Source organism: Sitophilus oryzae, unplaced genomic scaffold, assembly GCF_002938485.1.
Source record: "Sitophilus oryzae breed Bouriz unplaced genomic scaffold, Soryzae_2.0 scaffold_1576_pilon_pilon, whole genome shotgun sequence".
In the NCBI taxonomy this organism is placed as follows: Eukaryota; Metazoa; Arthropoda; class Insecta; order Coleoptera; family Curculionidae; genus Sitophilus; species Sitophilus oryzae.
In genome coordinates, this window is record NW_022146254.1 from 15752714 (window position 1) to 15774039 (window position 21326).

Here is a 21326-nt window from a genome sequence, read left to right on the forward strand (position 1 = left end):
ATGACCGGTTGACAGACAGAGACAAAATAAATAGCGTCAACTTTCATGTGTGCTACTAATATATCTAAGCTAAATATATCTATTACAGCTGTAGTAAAATGAGTAACTAATTGTGAAAAACAAAATTCCAACCCTAGATGCAACATTTGTCGTAAACGCCTACTTGCGCGGTTTTAAGATTTTGATGCAAAATCCGGCAATACCGCCTAGAAGAACCCAACGAACCCAACTTTTATCTCTTTTTAATATATTTGATTTTTCATTGAACTGTCTACATCACTGTCTTACTTACACTCTAAATCCTGACCACGCAGTTACGATGACCAGATCGGTAGGTATATGTATAGGGTGAATGAGAATAGAAAACAGTGGCGGCTCGTGGTTATTATTGTAGGGAGGTCAATATCTAAAAATATTGCGCCGATTTTTTTTAAGACGCGACCAAATTTAATTTTTTTCTTACAAGGATCTTGTACAGGGTGGGTCAAATTGGACGCTTTAAAGGGAAACGCTCTTTTCTATAGGAGATAGACGAAAACTAATGTCGGTGTCTGGAACTCAATTTTTATCAAAAACATGATGGTGAAAACCGCACGTCTATATCTGTTACCGTTTATGAGTTACGGGGTGTTTTTCAAAAACGTGCATTTTTAACAAATCGTTGTATAATTCTATTACAATTAATAAATATTTTATTTTACGGCTCGCCTGTCAATGTTGGTCGGCCACATTGGCGCCGGACCGACCAGCTGCTTAAAAAGCCGAAACAGCGAAATGTTGGCCTCCTTTTTAAATTTGCCGCTAGTTTTGGAGCCATTATGGCGGTAATTGCGGTACTTTATATATCTAGGGACTTTAGTTGAACTTTATTCGCAGCGACCTCTTCATGCAATTTCACGTTTTATAAAAATAAATGTCATAATGGAAAATAATTATGGAAGTCATTATTTTTTCATTATTTGTGCGATTTGCCTTACAGTGCGATTTTAACGCCTTTTTAGGTAAATTACAGAACGCAATCAACTTTACTGAATAAAATAGTGGGTTTATATAACAAAATTTTCGAGCGCCTCTCAAAATATTTCAAATTATTATATTATTTGCAATAGAAACTCATGTTTGTAACTAAAAAATAATAATAATTTGCTTGAAACCGGGGTTAAACTTTAAAATATTAGTCCACCGTCAGAAATAATAAAATAACTAAGGAAAAAAGCTTTAATCTAGGTATATTTATAAAAATACTTTATAGTTCCATATGCTTCTACAAAATACCGGGAACAATAACATATTGGGCCAACCCTACCCGTTTGGACCTTTAAAATCTTCGGATTGATAAAGTGACAATTGTAGCTATCCAAATGCGACTTTATAGAAACAATAGCTTTTTTAGAACTACATGGCCAACGATTCTTTGGAACCGTAAAGTGATTTTTCCAAGAAAGTTCCCTGCGCCACCAAATTGCCGCTTAATTGGAGCGTTGCTACCTATGGTTGCTACACTGATCGCGGTGGTGGCGACTATACATTCCATTGGAACCAGTATAACGTTCCGCCTTGTCCTTTGAAGTTATTTTTTACTTATTGTGCATTTTTTATTATTAGTGTTTCTATATTATTCAGAGTTACATGAGGTATAGAGTATTTTAACGCCCACTCTTTTAGCTCTTGTTTTATATTGTTGATTCTCAAATTAGTTCTCCTCTGAGATTCAGTTTCAGATGAACTAACACTACACTCATCTTCAGAAGCAGTTTCAAAAATATCACAGTCACTACCTGATTTATGATGTTCATCGGTAGGATTATAGAAAGATGTAGTTTTTGTTTCTGATGTTGATGCTTCGGCTCGCAGTGATTCCTTTTGTTTAATTCTTCGGTAGAAAGTACTAGAATACCTAAATTTCTTTTTATTCACCTTAGGCATTTTACAAAATTTTAATAAAGCTTAAAAGCTAGTAAACAAACACTAAAACAGAGCAGTACACGATGCAGTCTGAGGCATGTACATTTATTAGGGTATATTAAGTTATAGTCACTATAAAGTAGCCGTTTTTGATCCCCGTGACTTTTTAGTGGCAATGGATGAGCGACGGCTACTTTATAGTGACCTAGGAAGGTAGCAGTAACCATTTTGCTACTTTCAATGCTACTATAAATTAGAAGTAACTAGGTGTCGTGGCCGCGACTACCCCGTAACTTAAATTGTTACTATAAAGTAACAAAAACTTAATGGAGGCATTATGGTAGCACTTGTTAGTAACCGCTACTTTGAAAAGTTACTATAAAGTTTTTGGTCTTTTATGGTGTCATATTTGAAGATTCGGGTAGTTCCAGCCACTTCTTTAAATTACATGTTTGCGACTTGCAATCGGGGTGTTTATTTTCCACTTTTATTGTAGGTAGGCACTAACCGGTCACTCTCGAAATATACTTCAAAGTGACTATCCCTTATAGAGTAACATTTTAAGTGGCAGAGTGGGCCCAGGAACTATACTTTAGGGGCAGTGACATTTTAAAAAGGACTGGGAACTATATTTGCTAGTTGGGTTGGTAGTTATTAATTTTTTATAAAAATATATAATTATAATAAAAATAGATAAATTATAATAATTATTTATTAACACAAACATCCGATACGCGCTATGAAACAGGTAAGTCAAATTGACGTATCTAAATTCTTTGGCATCTAATATTTGACAAGTAGTAAATAAAAGTAAAAAATTCAAAATAAATATATATATATATATATACAATTAGTTAATTTTAAGTGAATTTCATAAGTCATCGGTTTACTACACCTATGTATATTATATAGCCACTTACTAGTGCAAAGTTATTCCATGTTTTCCCTCGATTTTTGACCGAGATCTACACATCCGCACACTACACAAACAACTATTTTACAGTCTTTTTCGATAAATTGCAATAGTGTTCTGCTACAATTTCCTTCTAGATTTACTACCTTTAAACAACTATCAGTAGTAGAATAAATAATAAATAACAAAATAAGCTCAGTAAAGACTGACAAATCCACAAAATTTCAAATCAAATTCAAATGTGTCAAATGAATCGTCGAATACATGGATAGCAATCTTTTTATTCAAAAGTTTGACAGTAGCATACGAGGTAGATAAGCCGACGAGGTCTTTATTAACTAATTGCTTATTTTTATCTCTGTACACCAATCCCGACCTTACCCGACAATTAACCCTAAACTTTTTCACTGACATTGACACAATCATTTTAGTTCACGATCGTTTCTTTTTTTTGCCAAATTCTTGTCAGTTCCTATTAAAAAAATATCACACGGCGATGAGTTCTCATAGAAATCGACGTCAGAAACGCCTTCGATCATTGAAAAACAGAGAGAACATTTCCGTAAGTCCAGTTCCATTGAAGAAACCAAGATTACTACTCAATTACACGCTGCTCATACCCGACGAAATACTCGTGCACATTTTCTCGTTCTTATCCCACCAAGAACTGTTTGATAGCGTGAAATGCGTGTGCTCAGATGGTTTAGAGTAGTTTGTACGCCCACGTTATGGAAAACAATTTCGGCTGATAATAGTATCCCGACAAACAGTTTGTGTGGATGGTTGGAACACGCTCCTTTTACTTAAAAAAGCGTCGTTTTTTGAACAGAAATGATATGAACTTTATTATCAACAAGATTTCGAAATATACACCTCGATTGCAAACGATAATAGTGAAAAATTGTTGGGGGCAACGATAAATCAAACGTTATCCAAGCGAAAGCTTTTGTACAAACTAGTTAATAAATGCGAGTCTGAACAATTTTGTGTTTGCAGAAACTAGAATCAAATCTACCAAGTTCTTTAAGCTTCTAGCTGCTAGAAAAAAAGTACGCCAGGTTTTACCAAGTTGCTCATATTCCGGACCGATCAGTGAGAATCAGATAAAAGCCTTGCTGGAAGCTATCGCAACTCGGAAACACTACTATCTGTCGACGCTGGGCGCTGGATCGAAAACTGGACTAATTGTTGATAGTCGCCTTTTCAACGTTGGAGGTACTCCGCCTCATTTAATAGTTCGTCAGGTGTGGAGTACCATAATGAAAACACATTTAAACGGATCATAGATAAATAAAGCTCTTCAAGTACCTGACAGCGTAAATGGTTGTGTGATCTATTTAGTATAAATAAGAAATCTAGAGGTAACTTATTGTTGCAGTTACAGTAAACGTTTAGAGTATTGTGAAAATTGAATAAAGGTATAATATTTCATTGACTTATCATTTTCTACCAGACACAAAGAGCGTTTTAGGTAAAAATCCACAAATATGTTTTGTGTAATCTATTTAGTTTCTATTCTTGCCAAATTTTTATCAGCTTCTATTAAAAAAAGATTACTCCGCGATGAGTTCTCATATAAATCGATGTCAAAAGCGTCCTCAATCGTTTAAAAAACGAGAGAACATTTCTGTAAGTCCAGTTCCATTGAAGAAACCAAGATTACTCGATTACACACTGCTCATAGCCGACGAAATACTCGTGCACGTTTTCTCATTCTTATCCCACCAAGAACTGTTTGACAGCGTTATTAGATGCGTGTGCTCTAGATGGCATAGAGTAGTTTGTACGCCCACGTTATGGAAAACAATTTCGGCAGATAATAGTATCCCGACAAACAGTTTGTGTGGATGGTTGGAACAAGCTCCTTTACTTAAAAAAGCGTCGTTTTTGAACAGAAATGATATGAACTTTATTATCAACAAGATTTCGAAATATTCACCTCGATTGCAAACGATAATAGTGAAAAATTGTTGGGGCAACGACAAATCAAACGTTATCCAAGCGAAAGCTTTGTACAAACTAGTTAATAAATGCGAAAGTCTGAACAATTTCGTGTTTGCAGAAACTAGAATCAAATCTACCAAGTTCTTTAAGCTTTTAGCTGCCAGAAAGAAGTACGCCAGGTTCACCAAGTGCTCATATTCCGGACCGATCAGTGAGAATCAGATAAAAGCCTTGCTGGAAGCTATCGCAACTCGGAAACACTACTATCTGTCGACGCTGAGCGCTGGATCGAAAACTGGACTAATTGTTGATAGTCGTCTTTTTAACGTTGGAGGCACTCCGCCTCATTTAATAGTTCGTCAGGTGTGGAGTACCATAATGAAAACACATTTAAACGGATCATAGATAAATAAAGCTCTTCAAGTACCTGACAGCGTAAATGGTTGTGTGATCTATTTAGTATAAATAAGAAATCTAGAGGTAACTTATTGTTGCAGTTACAGTAACGTTTAGAGTATTGTGAAATTGAATAAAGGTATATTGACGTTTCATTTTTTGTCAGATACAAATATCTTTGTTTGGGATGTAAATCTTGAAAACATTTTGGATATGAATATTTTGGTTTATTCAAGATTGATCCTTTATTTTTGGGCTATCATGATAATATCATAATAAATATATGCTCTTATCAAAAAATATTGAAAATAATTTTTCATGAGAATGAATGAAATATTTCGTTCTAGTACTACAAGAGAAGATAATACAAATTCAATATTTTTTAAGGTAATTAATTAGAAATCGATTTATATCTAATATAAGTTTTGATTTGGTAATTTCCTTAATTTAATAATTAATAATAGACCAAAAAGAATCAGGGAAACTAACCACAAAAAAAACCAGAAATGATACGCCCATATAATTAATATTAGCTGTAAATAAAAAGTTCCGCCTGTTATATACCCCACAAATGTTAATGATCCAATAAATGAATATCGCAAAGAAAAACTATAAAGATCGGAAAAGAAAAAAAGACAGTTTTGTTTGGATTTTGGTTTCTATAGAAATATTAAACGAGTTCAGACAGCTAGAGATCAATTCGTTATTGATAAGATCCAAAATTTTTTATTTTTAGTTCGAAGTTAGAACTAAAAAATATGTTGTTAGCTTTGACTTGTAAATTATAATTTATATTTTATTGTTAAAGGCTTCAAGGAGAACAACAATTTGTATTAAAATGAAATTTTTGTGAGCATACGCAGGTTAATTTAGAGACACTTTTTAAAATATAGAGTGTTCTACAGGGTGTCCCCAACAAGAAGTTACACATCAAAGTCGTATTTTTTTTGTAATGGAACACCCTATATATTAATTGATTTTCAGATTCTAGCAGAGAAAAATAAAGATGATTTTTACGAAAGTTTATGAAAATATCTAGGAAAATCTTTGTCTGAGGTATATGCAACCTTAATAATATTTTGAAAATATGAATTCTCCATTGAGCACTGGAATAATATACTGGGGTTCCATTTAAAAATAAAGTAACTTGCTTTTTTAAAACTGACCAATGTTCAATATTAATTTTGTCTCACCCTGTATATAATTTTTCGGGTCAAATTTTAATTTGGTTTAACATACAATAGTTATTAAAATTAAATATCGGGCTAAATACAGGGTAAATTAGAATTTAGGTAGCTGTTATTGAAATTTAAAATGTATTCATCATTTTCACAAAATTGGAAATATACGTCAAAATTCATACATTTTAGGCATATGCTTCTTTAATGAAACTCACCTTAATTTTTTTTCTGGAATCCGAAAATCAATTTATAATTATAAATATATAATAATGAATATATCTATAACAAAAAATCAAGAAATGGAGTTTTCAAGGCAGCGCCAGCGAATAGATAGACTCTATATCTTTTAACATCTATGTAAAAACCGCAATAAACAATACAAGCAGCTACATAATGAAATCGACTCTATGAGTGTTACGACGCTTTCAAAACCCAAGAAATCGTTTTTTTCAATCTGGGTAATTGTATAGAAAACGAGGGCATAGCACCCTTAAACAACGGGTAAGTATATTTTAATTACTTTTTCCATAATATATAATTTTTTGAAATGCATAATAATTTGATTAAAAAAATGAGCTTGAAAAGTAAATGAAAGATTTTAAAATTTGTCAATGGACATGAAGTAAATTATTTATTTTTACTATTTTAAATTCAAAATTATAAAAAAAAATTCACTAAAATATACACAACTTTTATAAAACTACATTATCAAATTTGGTAATTGCGTTCCATAGTTATAATTGTTGTTTATAAATATAAATATCTACATATATAAAATGCTAATGTTTATCCGTGTCGTCTCTACTGAAGTAACGACTTGTTCTAGAAAGTTGCTTTTTTACTAAAAGATAGCTAATTGGCTCTCTAAAAACTTCTTAGAATTTTTGAAAAAAAATTTTCATTTTTTTTTAATTTTTAGTTAAAAGACATTATATCTTCATACAATGCCAACATATATAGCAGATTAAATTTACAAGAAAAAAAATAGAACAGATTCAGTGGTTCTCAAAATTTAAGCGAATTTTTTTTTTATTTTCTGTTGGCGATTGGCAATTTTATAACAAACGGAAATAAATAATGTTTTTGCTCTCCCTGTGTAATATCCAAATAGTTAATTCAGGCACATCGAATATATCGACTTTGGTTAACCTATAAACCAAATTTCAACTTTCAAAATGTTCAATTCATGCTTTTACCAATATTTATTCAAGATCATGTAATTGTCAATTTTACACATGTTTTATTTTTTTTATCTCCAAAAAGAACCGTATGATCGAGAAAAGACGGCGTCAGCGATAGCTATGAAATGAATATCACTGTCAATTTATAGGTATGTAAATTTATATAGGAAATGTCATCGACCGTCATTTCCCAGCCAACGGGACGCCATTTTTTTTCGATCATACGGTAGATAGGTTAGTATATAAAAAATTATAAGATATGAAAGTAGTTTTAAAAAAATGTAATAATATACCAATATACCTAATGTTCCATTTAAAGCAACAAAGCTGCTACCGCTTTTAGTATGAAGTGGGAACACTGTAATGCTAAAAATAATTTAGACAGATAGAACTGGTGGCATTATACAAAAATCCAAATTTTTAAAAAAATCCTATCGTCGGTTCTCCATAAACGTCTAACGTACATGGTCATGAATCACCATGTATACTTAACATGCTTTGATGTTCTTAATTTAAGATATAATGAGATAAATGATATTTTAAATTCTTGTTTCTGAACCATTTTTAAGATATACAATTTAGTGCTTATATTTAGTAACGTTCCTATAAAGTCAAAATTGTTAATTTTCATGACTCGTGAAAGTCGAAAAATTGCCTGTTTGATTATTTAAAAACAACACCTTTTTGTAGTCATGTTAACTTGTAAATAATAATTATTATTTACAAGTTAACATGACTACAAAAAGGTGTTGTTTTTAAATGTAGGTATAAGTATTTAGAGGCTCTGTATATGGCTGTAAAATAACTGTGACTATAAAGATATATTTTCTAATGTTCAAAAAATGATTTACTTCATAGATGATGTAGAACATTCCACCAAAAAAGGTAATATGTTAAGAAGTTGAGGGGTTAAACCTTTGATTGTTAAACAGCAAAATAATAACATTAAATCACCGACAATATACCAAAAACACTTTATAAATTTTACACTGGACGCAGTTGACGCTAACCATGCCAGTATATCAGCAGATGATTATAAAGTATAGTACAATCTACAAGTGAGCGTTTATATACTCGCTCAGTGGGCACCGAGTGGGCGTGGCAAAATCTAGCCAACCGAGTCAGAGCCCACTGAGCGTAACAGTTAGATTTCCGCCACTAGAGTAGTAGGAACAAAGAACTTGAAGGAATTGGACCGTTGACTCTGTTCATACTATCTTTACATTTATTAATTTTGATGCTTTCATATGCATCTAATTGCTTGTAATTTGAGATTTGTTTAATTAATTTTAAATTATTAAGATCTATACAATGTTCTTTATCAACAATATGTTCGGCAACGCAAGATTTATCCGGTCTACCATATCTTATCTGAGCTAAATGTTCTTTAAATCTAGTTAATATTGATCTTCTAATTTACCCAACATATTTCTGATTACAATCTTTACAAGAAATTTCATAAATACCCGACCTTTCCAGTGGAGGTGTTTTATCCTTTGGATTACCTAATAATTGTTGTAATTTATTATTAGCACTATACACAAGTTTATAATTGACATTCTAAAAAATTCCTTTTAGACCACGGGATAACTCTCTATCAAACGGTATTGAAAAATATTTAGACGTATCTTTCTCCACTTGAAAAGTCGAATTTTCAGAAATCATTAACCTATACCTACGTTTTCTAATTAACTTATCAACTAGGGAAGGAGAATATCCATTACACTCAGCTACATTCCTAATGTAATCTCTTTCTATTTCATATCTTTCGTTGGAAAGTGGGAAACTAAGTAATCTATGAACTAAGAAATAGAAACTAGCCATTTTATGTTCAACACTATGATGTGATTCATTAGGAATATATCTACGTGTGGTGGTATTTTTCCTATAGATATCAAATTCCAGGCAATTATTAGTATTTCTAATAACTAATACATCTAGAAATGGTAATCTGTCGTTGTTCTCAATTTCATGCGTAAATTTAATGGAAGAAAAACGATTATTTAACTTAGAAATAAAATTATCTATGGTGTCTCAATGTGTGTCAAAAACAACAAAAATATCATCCACATACCTAACCCATACTCTTGGAAAATACTTAAACTGATTCTTAGCTTCCACTTCAAACCTGCTCATGAATAAATTAGCCAAAAATGGAGACAATGGATTACCCATTGCTGTACCTTCCCGCTGTTCAAAAAAGTTGTTATTAAATTGAAAACAGTTTTGTTTCATACATAACGATGTAAGCTCAATATATTCAATCACAGTTTTGTTGTCGAGACCATTTGCGTTCAGTAATTCCTTCAAATAGCCTAAAGTATGTGGAATTGGAGCACTTGGGAACAACGAAGATACATCAAAGGAGACCAAAATTTCACCTTCATGCAATGTTATATCTTTAATTTTGTTAATGAATTCAATATTATTTCTAACTGAGAAAGAAGGTTCATGATCAGGTAAATTTTCAAACTCACTTGATAACCATTTTGCCAAATTATAAGTCGGAGAACCTACAGCCGAAACAATTGGGCGCTTAGACTTGTCCGGTTTATGAATTTTTGGCAAAGCATACAATTTTGGTAATGACAGATTGGATACTTGCAATTTCCTCTTTAAAGAAAGATCAATAAGGGTGTTACATTCTTTTAGAGTTTTTTTAACGTCTGCTACCATCTTAGACAAGGGATTCTTCTTCAAATTTATGTAGGGGCTATTATCTATTAAGTTGTTAACCTTATCGTAATAGTCTTTTTTATCTAATATAACAACCTTATTTCCCTTATCAGCTTTTAGGTAGAAACAATCTTTGTTATTGACAATATTGTGTGTGCTCCTTGTTAGATTTTAATCATTTATTTGAAACGATATTTTTTGATAACTGATTTCTACAAACCTCTCTTGTAAATACTTTAGAAGCCTCGGGCAAGTGCTGAATAGCAGTTTCAACACCAACGACGATTTCCTCCAAAGCGCTACCAGAGTTGGGCAATGCAAACTTTATACATTTGTTTAATAAACTGAGCTCTTGTTTATCAAAAGTCTGCGAAGAAATATTCTCTACTATGTTTGTCTCTTTGGAAAACATGTTTGTTTTTAGAGCTTTTTAATTTTTTAAACTTACTATTCAAAATGGACATTTTCTTAACGAATTTTGAATTGATAACCACAAACATATTTCTCTGAAAGAGACACCAACATTCATACTCTACATTAGTTAGCTAAGAAAGCTTATAAGTAAGTTTTTTGTAAAGTCCATAGGCTTCAATTTCAAGCATACTTCGTTTACTATACAGAAATTTGATTTCTAAATCAAGCCATTTTTGTTTTGCAATTTTCTCTACCTTATCACTAACGTTACTTCTGAATTGGCTTTGCATGATTTAAGAAACCAAATATCTGCTCCTAATAACCTAATCTTAGTACTAAACTTACGATAAAGATCTCAAATTACAGGCAATTAGATGCATATGAAAGCATCAGAATTAATAAATGTAAAGATAGTATGAACAGAGACAACGGTCCAATTCCTTCAAGTTCTTTGTTCCTACTACTCTAGTGGCGGAAATCTAACTGTTACGCTCAGTTGGCTCTGACTCGGTTGGCTAGTTTTTGCCACGCCCACTTCGTGCCCACTGGGCGAGTATATAAACGCTCAACTTGTAGATTGTACTTTAGTTTATAATCATCTGCTGATGATGCTAACATGGTTAGCGAAACGCGCGTCCAGTGTAAAAGTAAAATTGTTTTGGTGTATTGTGGTGATTTAGTGTTTTTATTTTGCTGTTTAACACCAAAGGTTCCAACCCTCAACTGTAATCTTCGATGGCTTCACGGTCAACGGAACTGAATCTTTATCGTAAGTTTAGTACTAAGATTAGGTTATTAGGTGCAGATATTTGGTTTCTTAAATCATGCAAAGCCAATTCAGTTTATCCTAGTTTTATTAAAGTTGATATTCCGAAAAGTAACGTTAGTGATAAGGTAGAGAAAATTGCAAAACAAAAATGGCTTGATTTAGAAATCAAATTTCTGTATAGTAAACGAAGTAGGCTTGAAATTGAAGCCTATGGACTTTACAAAAAACTTACTTATAAGCTAACTAATGTAGAGTATGAATGTTGGTGTCTCTTTCAGAGAAATATGTTTGTGGTTATCAATTCAAAATTTGTTAAAAAAATGTCCATTTTGAATAGTAAGTTTAAAAAATTAAAAAGCTCTAAAAACAAACATGTTTTCCAAAGAGACATAAACATAGTAGAGAATCTTTCTTCGCAGACTTTTGATAAACAAGAGCTCAGTTTATTAAACAAAGGTTTAAAGTTTGCATTGCCCAACTCTGGTAGCGCTTTGGAGGAAATCGTCGTTGGTGTTGAAACTGCTATTCAGCACTTGCCCGAGGCTTCTAAAGTATTTGCAAGAGAGGCTTGTAGAAATCAGTTATCAAAAAATATCGTTTCAAGTAAATCATTAAAATCTAACAAGGAGCACAATATTGTCAAGAGTTTGCGTAACAAAGATTGTTTCTACCTAAAAGCTGATAAGGGAAATAAGGTTGTTATATTAGATAAAAAAGACTATTACGATAAGGTTAACAACTTAATCGATAATGGCCCCTACATAAATTTGAAAAAGAATCCTTTGTCTAAGATGGTAGCAGACGTTAAAAAAACTCTAAAAGAATGTAACACCCTTATTGATCTTTCTTTAAAGAGGAAATTGCAAGTATCCAATCCCTCATTACCAAATTGTATGCTTTATTAAAAATTCATAAACTGGACAAGTCTATAAGTGCCCACCAGAATCGGTTGTAGGTTCTCCAACTCGGCACTCTGGGTGTAAAATGGTTATCAAGGAAGTCTGTAAATTTAATTGGGATCAGGGAAATTCTTCAAGCAAAATATTGACAACTGATCAGAACCTTCTTCGCAGTTAAAAATAACATGGAATTCATTAACAAAATTACATATACATTGCATGAAGGTGAAATTTCTAGTTTCCTTTTGATGTATCTTCGTTAGTTCTAAGTGTTCCAATTCCACATAATTTTAGGCTACTTGAAGGAATTGACTGAACGCAAATGGTCCTGACAACAAAAACTGTGACTGAATATATTGAGCTTTATCGTTAAGGTATGAAACAAACAGAGCCTTTCAATTTAATAACAACTTTTTGAATTAGCAGGAAGGTACAGTAAATGGGTAATCCATTGTCTCCATTTCTTGGCCGAATTCTCGATTCATGAGCAGGCTTTGAAGTGGAGGCTGCAGAATCAGTTTGAGTATTCCAAGAGTTTGGTTTGTGTATGTGATGATATTTTTGCTGTTTTTGACATACACATTCAGACACCATAGATAATTTCATTTCTAAGTTAAATAATCGTTTCCTTCCATTAAATTTACGCATGAAATTGAGAACAACGACAGATTACCATTTCTAGATGTATGAGTTATTAGAAATATTAATAATTGCCTGGAATTTAATATCTATAGGAAAAATACGACCACACGCAGATATATTCCTAATGAATCACATCATAGTGTTGAACATAAAATGGCTAGTTTAAATTTCCTAGTTCATAGATAACTTAGTTTCCCACTTTCCAAAGAAAGATATGAAATAGAAAGAGATTACATTAGGAATGTAGCTGAGTGTAATGGATATTCTCCTTCACTAGTTGATAAATTAATTAGAAAACGTAGGTATAGGTTAATGATTTCTGAAAATTCGACTTTTCAAGTGGAGAAAGACACGTCTAAATATTTTTCGATGCCGTTTGATAGAGAGTTATCCCGTGGTCTAAAAGGAATTTTGAAGAATGTAAATTATAAACTTGTGTATAGTGCTAATAATAAATTACAACAATTATTAGGTAATCCAAAGGATAAAACACCTCCACTGGAAAGGTCGGGTATTTATGAAATTTCTTGTAAAGATTGTAATCAGAAATATGTTGGGCAAACTAGAAAATCAATATTAACTAGATTTAAAGAACATTTAGCTCAGATAAGATATGGTAAACCGGATAAATCTGCGTTGCCGAACATATTGTTGACAAAGAACATTGTATAGATCTTAATAATTTAAAATTAATTAAACAAGCCTCAAATTACAGGCAATTAGATGCATATGAAAGCATCAGAATTAATAAATGTAAAGATAGTATGAACAGAGACAACGGTCCAATTCCTTCAAGTTCTTTGTTCCTACTACTCTAGTGGCGGAAATCTAACTGTTACGCTCAGTTGGCTCTGACTCGGTTGGCTAGTTTTTGCCACGCCCGCTCGGTGCCCACTGGGCGAGTATATAAACGCTCAACTTGTAGATTGTACTTTAGTTTATAATCATCTGCTGATGATGCTAACATGGTTAGCGAAACGCGCGTCCAGTGTAAAAGTAAAAGTGTTTTGGTGTATTGTGGTGATTTAGTGTTTTTATTTTGAGGTAATATGTATTCTTGAATAAGAACGTACAAACATTATTATAAAGTTAATTCTTTTCAACAGTGTAATCGTGAGGGAGCAACAACCCTATATCAATTATCGCATTTTCTAAAGTGAGACTTTTAATGCTTCCATCACACGCTATGCCTTGCTTTACGGGATTGTAAAACACAATCTCCTGCAATTTTTCAATCGACGTTATTATTCATAAAAACGAACGAAAAAGTCGTTTAATAGTTGTATAAAGTTCCGCAAAGTGTCGTTATCACTGCTAAATAAAATTACAAGCACTTACTAACTTTGATGCAATTGTTTGATCGTAAAAACTACCGAAATCGTACAACTTTTCTTTAACGAAATATTTTTATTACTCTTTAACTTGGTTTCTCTTAAGAACTGATACCGGTGTTGTCCCGGATCTATAATAGAGGATATATCTTTCTTTCTTTTATTGCTTTCTTGGATTTGATGTCAATTCTTATTGTGAGGATATTATCATGACCCTCCTCCCTCGAGTTGACTCTTTAACTTGGTCTCTCTTTAAACCTGATACAGGTGTTGTTCCGAATCTATAATAGAAGATATATCTCTCTTTCTTTATAGCTTCCTTGGATTTGAGGTCAATTCTTATTGTGTGGACCTGATCATGGCCCTCCTCCCCCGAGTTGATGACTCGCCAACTCGATGTCCTTATTGGAGTTCTAGCAAAGCTGGTGATACACCGCAGGGGTTAGTCCGTTAGGTAACATCTACAGAGCCCCGCATGTGGAAGTAAGATAGACGAAGGTTCAATGGGTTGCCCCCTAGTGCCCGAAGGTTATTGAGACCAGTAGAGGTTAGTCTTCTATCTAGTCACGCATTCCTTTGACCTGGTCCCGCCAAGTAAAATATCTTGGTGATTTTGGACCTATTTGAAAAACGTCAAAGAGAAAATATGTTTCTTTTATTGAGATCTAACAGCTCTGAAAATATTTGCACCTATTTAAGACTCACCCTGTGTTACTTCTTTCAATACCTTTTCCTACGCCATTTTAAAAATTATAGGTACAGTACTTCCAAAGTAAGTTGGAATGATTTAAGGCTCTTACATACGACAGTGCTTTTGTCAGTACAACCAACGTTAAAATTAGTGGTAGTAATTTTCATTTAGTAGAAAAAGTTAACAAAATATTCACTTTTATATATATATATATATATATATATATATATATATATATATATATATTTTTTTTTTTAATATACTTAATTTTTACTAATTAAATATTTTTTAGCCGACCATAACAATAGGTATGGTAGGCTATTAGGATCGGCAAAAAAAAAGTTTTTTTAATTTCAGTCAAAATGAGTTATTATATGTATGTATTATATATATATATATGACCTAAATACAAAATATTTTCATGGTATTTGTCTGTCTGTCTGTCTGTCCGTCTGTAACACGATAACTCAAAAACCGCTGAACCGATTTTAATCAAATTTGGCACAAAAATACTGTGGCACCCGAGAATCTGGCCATTAGTTTTTCGTGCTGGTGGTTTGGTTTGGTTTGGTTCGTAAAAAATCGTAACTCCAAAATTACAGTAGCTAGCGAAATGCGGTTTGGTTGCGATTTTATTTGATTTAATTTTATCAGTATAAAAAATAAATTGTATGAAGAAAAAAAATCAAAATGATTGATAAGTTAATTTGAACCAAAACTAAATTTAAAAAGACGTAGAAGAAAAGTATCTATTCTGAATTTATTAAAAATTATTGCAGTAATTTTAAGATATCGATTTTATTTTCTCTTGAAATATTTAAGCTATTTCAAACAATGAGCTGTTTTCTCATTGATTTCTCTTTCGATACAGGTTAAAATTAAAAAAATATATAGAGCAAATTTTCCTGCAAGGTCTTTACAAATTGGTTTAATATTAAATGATTTCAGATATCTTATTATAAATTTATACAAAAATGAACAATGCACCTATCAGTTTTGTATAATATTATATCAACGATCGAAAGAAAAACGGTATCAAAGTTGGCTTGGAAATCGATCGTCATAATATACTGTAACAGAACACCGATTATAATTTTCAATTAAAATGCACTGTGACAATAATAAAATTTTTCGTATACTCGCTATATAAACCCGTGTATTTGTATATATCAGTTGTTTACGATATTCTCCGATTGCGGCAGCACCGTCGGGGAATGGACCAAGCCTATAGTTGTCTAATGTTCACAATATTATACAATATTACTAAGTAAACAATATTATGATTAATTGTTTAAATATACCATTACTGAATTGCGTGTTTTACTTTCCAGTAACGAAATGAAGGATAGACACTTTGCAAGATATATATCTACATGTACACCTAAGCATGGAAGTCATATTTAATTAAATTAAAAATGTAGCTTAAAATATAGCATGTGTTTAACTATCATCAATAATATTAAAGTAAAATATGCAACATATTACGTTCATGATATTTATATCCGTACCGGATAATATAGAGCTAATGAAGAGCTTATATTTATAGTTTTTTTCTTAAAAAAGTACATATTTTTTTGTCAGGATCAATTTATGACAAGTAATACAACTAAAGTTTATTTACAGGGTGATCAATTTAAAAATGTCGGGAAGCAACGAACCTATAGATATCTACTATTTCCCTCCAAGTGCTCCATCGAGGGCAGCTCTGATGCTCATAAAAGCTCTCGGTTTGAAGCACAATGTCAAAACTGTCGTTTTGCCAAATGGTGAACATATGAAGCCCGAATTTTTAAAGGTAAGATATATTTTTTCTTGAGTAAAAAATACGCTGATTAAAGCAATGGCAATAAAAATATACCTATTTTTATAATACCAAATATTATTAAAGTCTATCCAACAATACAGAAAAGATTTTGGACACACGACATCCAAAAGATGACAAAAGTTATATTTAATTTTGAATTAAAATGACAGATAGCAACTACCGAGTATGTTCTTGTTGGATAGACTTTAAAAAAAGTAAAATAAAATTAAAAAAAAGTTAATAATTTGAGCCTTTTATTCCAGCTGAATCCTTTGCATACCATACCTGTTATTGAGGATAATGGCTTTACTTTATATGAGAGGTAATAGAAAATACGTATATAATGGACACACATGTATCTAAAATCAATAAATTATCTATTTTTCTAAGTAGACCATTATTATGAATTAGAAATAATGTATAAAATGTTTCAATAAAATATGTCCAGAGAATTGTATACCGGGTGTTGCATCGTCGGACGGGACATAGGAAATCCCATGTAAATTTTAATGGGGTCAATTATTGGCTTCCCTAATTATTTTAGAGAATAATTCTATTTAGGTTAATTGAAGAGCACTAAAACCCACATTCAAAAAGAATAACTTTACATATTTTTGATTAGCTCGTTTTTACGAGTTATCACAAGTTTCGTTTTTGTGCTCAAGTCATGATGGTAGAAAACCCTGTCTTTAATTTCCAGCATGCTCTTGAGGCGCTGCTAATCCTGTGCGGAATTTCAGAGTCGATATTGGCCTTTCCGAAATCAAACTGCCGAGGTAATTGAATTCCGCTACATATTCCAACAGCTCATCTCCAATTTTTATTGCATTGTTGTGATCTTCCGGGGAGTGCACATGATTTTAGTTTTATCTATATTCAGCATAAGTCCCAAGGCCTCGTATGCCCATGTATATGTGTGTTCAACATTTCTTGCAATTGCTGTAACGTATTTGTAACTAGAGTAAATTCAACCCCAAGATGCACCAAACGAATTTTGTACGTGTTTCTTTGCCCCTCAGCCTTTTTCTTTTTGTTGAACAGAACGCTGTAGTAATATAACCAGGACCGCACTAAGTTGTCGGATATTTCAAATCATAAAATTGTTATGTATATTTTTATGATTTTTTTTACTATTGTTTATATTTTATGATGGAAATTTATATTATATAAATGGGTAATTATTGGGAAAACTGGAAATCGTCCTATTTTCACCAAAATTGGTATATATACATATACCCTATTTTGAGATCGTAGATTACGAATCTGACCAAACCTAACCAACCAGCGGTCTCTTACCGTTTTTCAGAAAAACGGAAAATAATTTCAACATTGAATTTTTCTTTATTTCAGCCCTATAAAGTAATAATTTCACTATATTTTTATTATATCATAGTTTATCTAAAAGCCACACTTGATTGAGGATTGAAAAATGTCCAAAATTTTACTGAAAACACTTTTTCTTAACAAAATAACAAAGAAAATTCAGACCAGATGGAAGTTTGACATTTCATATATTCTTCTTTCTCTCTCCTATGTAATGAGAGAGACAAATATTTGAATTTTTCGGGTGATTAGGATTTTATATAAATTACCTATTATGAGATCTGACAATAGTTAAATATACCTATATCTACAAAGTTACGCGGAAGAGTTTTAATTATATTGCTTTCAACTTCTCTATGCTTAGGGGTTGGATATGATTTTAATGTTATATTATTTTAAAAAAGATTAAAAACCCTTCACAAAAGAAGTTATATAAAAAAGTTATATAAAGACTATTTATAATTTTTTATATAATAACATTTTTTATATAATATAACAAAAAGATTATCACCCTCCACATAGAAGTTGTAACCAATGCAAACAAACTTTTTTCGTGCCACTTCGTGGTTATAAATAATCAGATCTCGTTGGTAAAATAGCAGTTATGGAAGGGAGCCGTTCCCTCAGGCGACCGCCTTTCGTAATCTGAGAATAAAAAACACGCTAAATTTTACGTTCAGCATTGGCAACATTGCTTTAAATGCCAGAAACACATAACCCAACATTTTCAGATTGTTTACGAATTTATTTTAGCAAATTTTCCTCTATTATGCATAGAATTGGTTAAAAAGGTAACAGAAAATAGCAAAAACCTCATTGTTTATTGAATACCTAACAAAATATGTGCTAGAAAACCTTAAAAATATGAGAAATTAAGTAAAATTTTATGTTGAAACTATTTTCCGTTTTTCTGAAAAACGGTAAGAGACCGTCAGCAAAAATGTTCAGATTCGTAATCTACGACCTCAAAATGGGTGAATTTTTGGTGAAAATCCGACGATTTCCAGTTTTCTCAATAATTATCTTTAATTATTATCAAACTACATATAATTAGAGAAATAATGTGATGGGGAGGGGGCGGGAATATTAAGTTATTACATTACTCTTTGGCACGACCGATTTTAACAAATTTGGTGTTTTTTAAAAGGGCTTAATTTGTCCTTTAAAATAATTATCTTTTTATTTGGTACTACTGATTTTTACTTTTATTTCCATTATTGACAGCAATATCTGAATATCGGTATAAATAGGTATCTGTTTCTATAATACTATTTGCAAAAAATGCAATGATGTAAACGTTTTTACATAATTTAAAAGACCAATTGCATTATAACATAATTTAATACATTTTAGTTGACAAAAAAAGCACTTAGTTTTAACTTGCTTTCGTAGCCTGCTGTATTATCCGTTTTAAAGTATAACGACATTTTTTTTTGAAAAACTAGTCAAATAAAAACTTCTATTTTTAAACATAACATTTATTAACATTAGATTTACAAAATTTATAATTTTATTAACATTTACAAAATAATAATTTTATATAAAATATATAACTTTTGACTTTTTGTAGTAGGTACGTGTTTACTAATTGTAAAAATATTTTATGCAAACATAAATATTATTTTCTCTATTTGTAACTTGTAACTTGTACGAAGTGATCAACAATTATTATTGAAATAGTTGACCGTTCCGATTTTACTCGCTTGGTTGGGAATAAATTTAAAAAGCATTTTTATTTTATCAAACAGTATTCCTTAACGCGCTATGCAAGCCGACCCTGTAAAAAATCTCAACCGCCTACCTCAACGGCTCTATGGCTGGCCGGCCAATCAGTGTAGATTTCGTCGCTGGCTCTCGCCTGACACGTGCTGATCACGCACTGTGCATTTGTTTATACTGGTGCATTTTGAATTTGAATACAGCAAAGAATACAGTTTAGAGCAGTCATCAGCGTATTGAAGTTCTGTGATGAATTTTGTACGTGTTTTTGCCCTCAGTCCTTTTATGTTAAACAGACCGCCGTCGTATCTGTATCTTAGGCCCAAACCTCTTTCCTGCAGTTTACTGTCCACTATAATGGAGAGCGCTGCCATGAATATATTGAATAGGAGAGGCGCTAAGACACATCCCTGCATAACGCCTGTGTTTGTTAGGAAGGGATCGCTCAGTGAACCATGATATGACACTCTTGATTTGTTGTTGTTATGGAGGCTTTTACACACTGTAAGAAATTTGATGGGTACTCCGAACTTTTTCATAATTGTCCAAAGTGCATCTCTGTTCACAGAGTCGAAGGCTTTTGTGAATGCAACGTAAAGTTTAGACTGCTACTCTTTTACTATTTCCTGTAGTTGCCGGATGGAGAATATGGAATTGACGGTACCGCGGTTGGTGCGAAAACCCGTTTGCGATTCTGGGAGGATTTTTTCTATATGTGGGTGCAGGCAGTATAGTCCTAGAACTGCCGGCGAACTCTATGTGAATGGGCACCTTTAAAGTTATTAATAGATAATTAACATCCATTACTTGTTTAGTTTTAGTTATAACAATAATGTTCACATACTTAGCAAAAAGTGTGTGTTCAGACTAAAGCCCTATACTCTCTATAACCTATGACCCAATGCGTTGATCTGAAGCGTCCATGCGCCCATGCACGCATAGTGAGTATGATGCGGTTCATTGATGCCATTCGTTAGTTCGTTTGGAAATTCGTCAACCAACCCAATGCATCGACGCATTGACGCGATGCGTTGGGTTGGGGTGAGTGACTATGGGGTTAAATATTGAGATAGAAAACACTGTCTGTACCAAATGTTCAAAAATAAATTTATTTTTAGTCACGTTATAATGAAATATTTGGTGGATGTATATGGAAAAGACGACAGCTTATTTCCTAAAGATCCCAAGAAAGGAGCCATTGTAAATTTAAGATGTTACTTTAGCGCGTGCTATCTATTTCCGAGATTTGCTGAATATCACGTAAGTATAAAACATTTTCAAATACCTATCTCTTTTTTTAGGAGAATTACATTTTTGGAGAGTAAAATATTTAAATAGAGAGATAATAATTAACATAAATACATCTGATATTTGAAAAAATTAAAAATAGATTTATAATACTGAATCAGTCATTTATTTTATGCATTATACAGGGTGTCTTTAATGACGTGCTAATATTTAAGGGGTGATTCTTGGTCCTATTATATTATAGAAAACTTCATATGAATGTATGTCCTAAACCTCTTAATCTCTGAGAT

The 21326-nt window shown here is 32.1% G+C and overlaps 1 protein-coding gene across 1 annotated transcript; it reads left to right on the plus strand.

Annotated features, from left to right (window-relative positions):
- The first annotated feature begins 6752 nt into the window (after nucleotides 1–6752).
- On the plus strand, nucleotides 6753–21113 carry LOC115879185 (glutathione S-transferase 1-like). The gene is made up of 5 exons (XM_030895876.1): nucleotides 6753–6840; nucleotides 16566–16737; nucleotides 17010–17068; nucleotides 20907–21048; nucleotides 21090–21113. The coding sequence occupies exons 2-5, from the start codon at nucleotides 16582–16584 to the stop codon at nucleotides 21111–21113; spliced, it is 381 nt and encodes a 126-aa protein (XP_030751736.1). The 5' UTR covers nucleotides 6753–6840; nucleotides 16566–16581.
- Nucleotides 21114–21326: the final 213 nt, after the last annotated feature.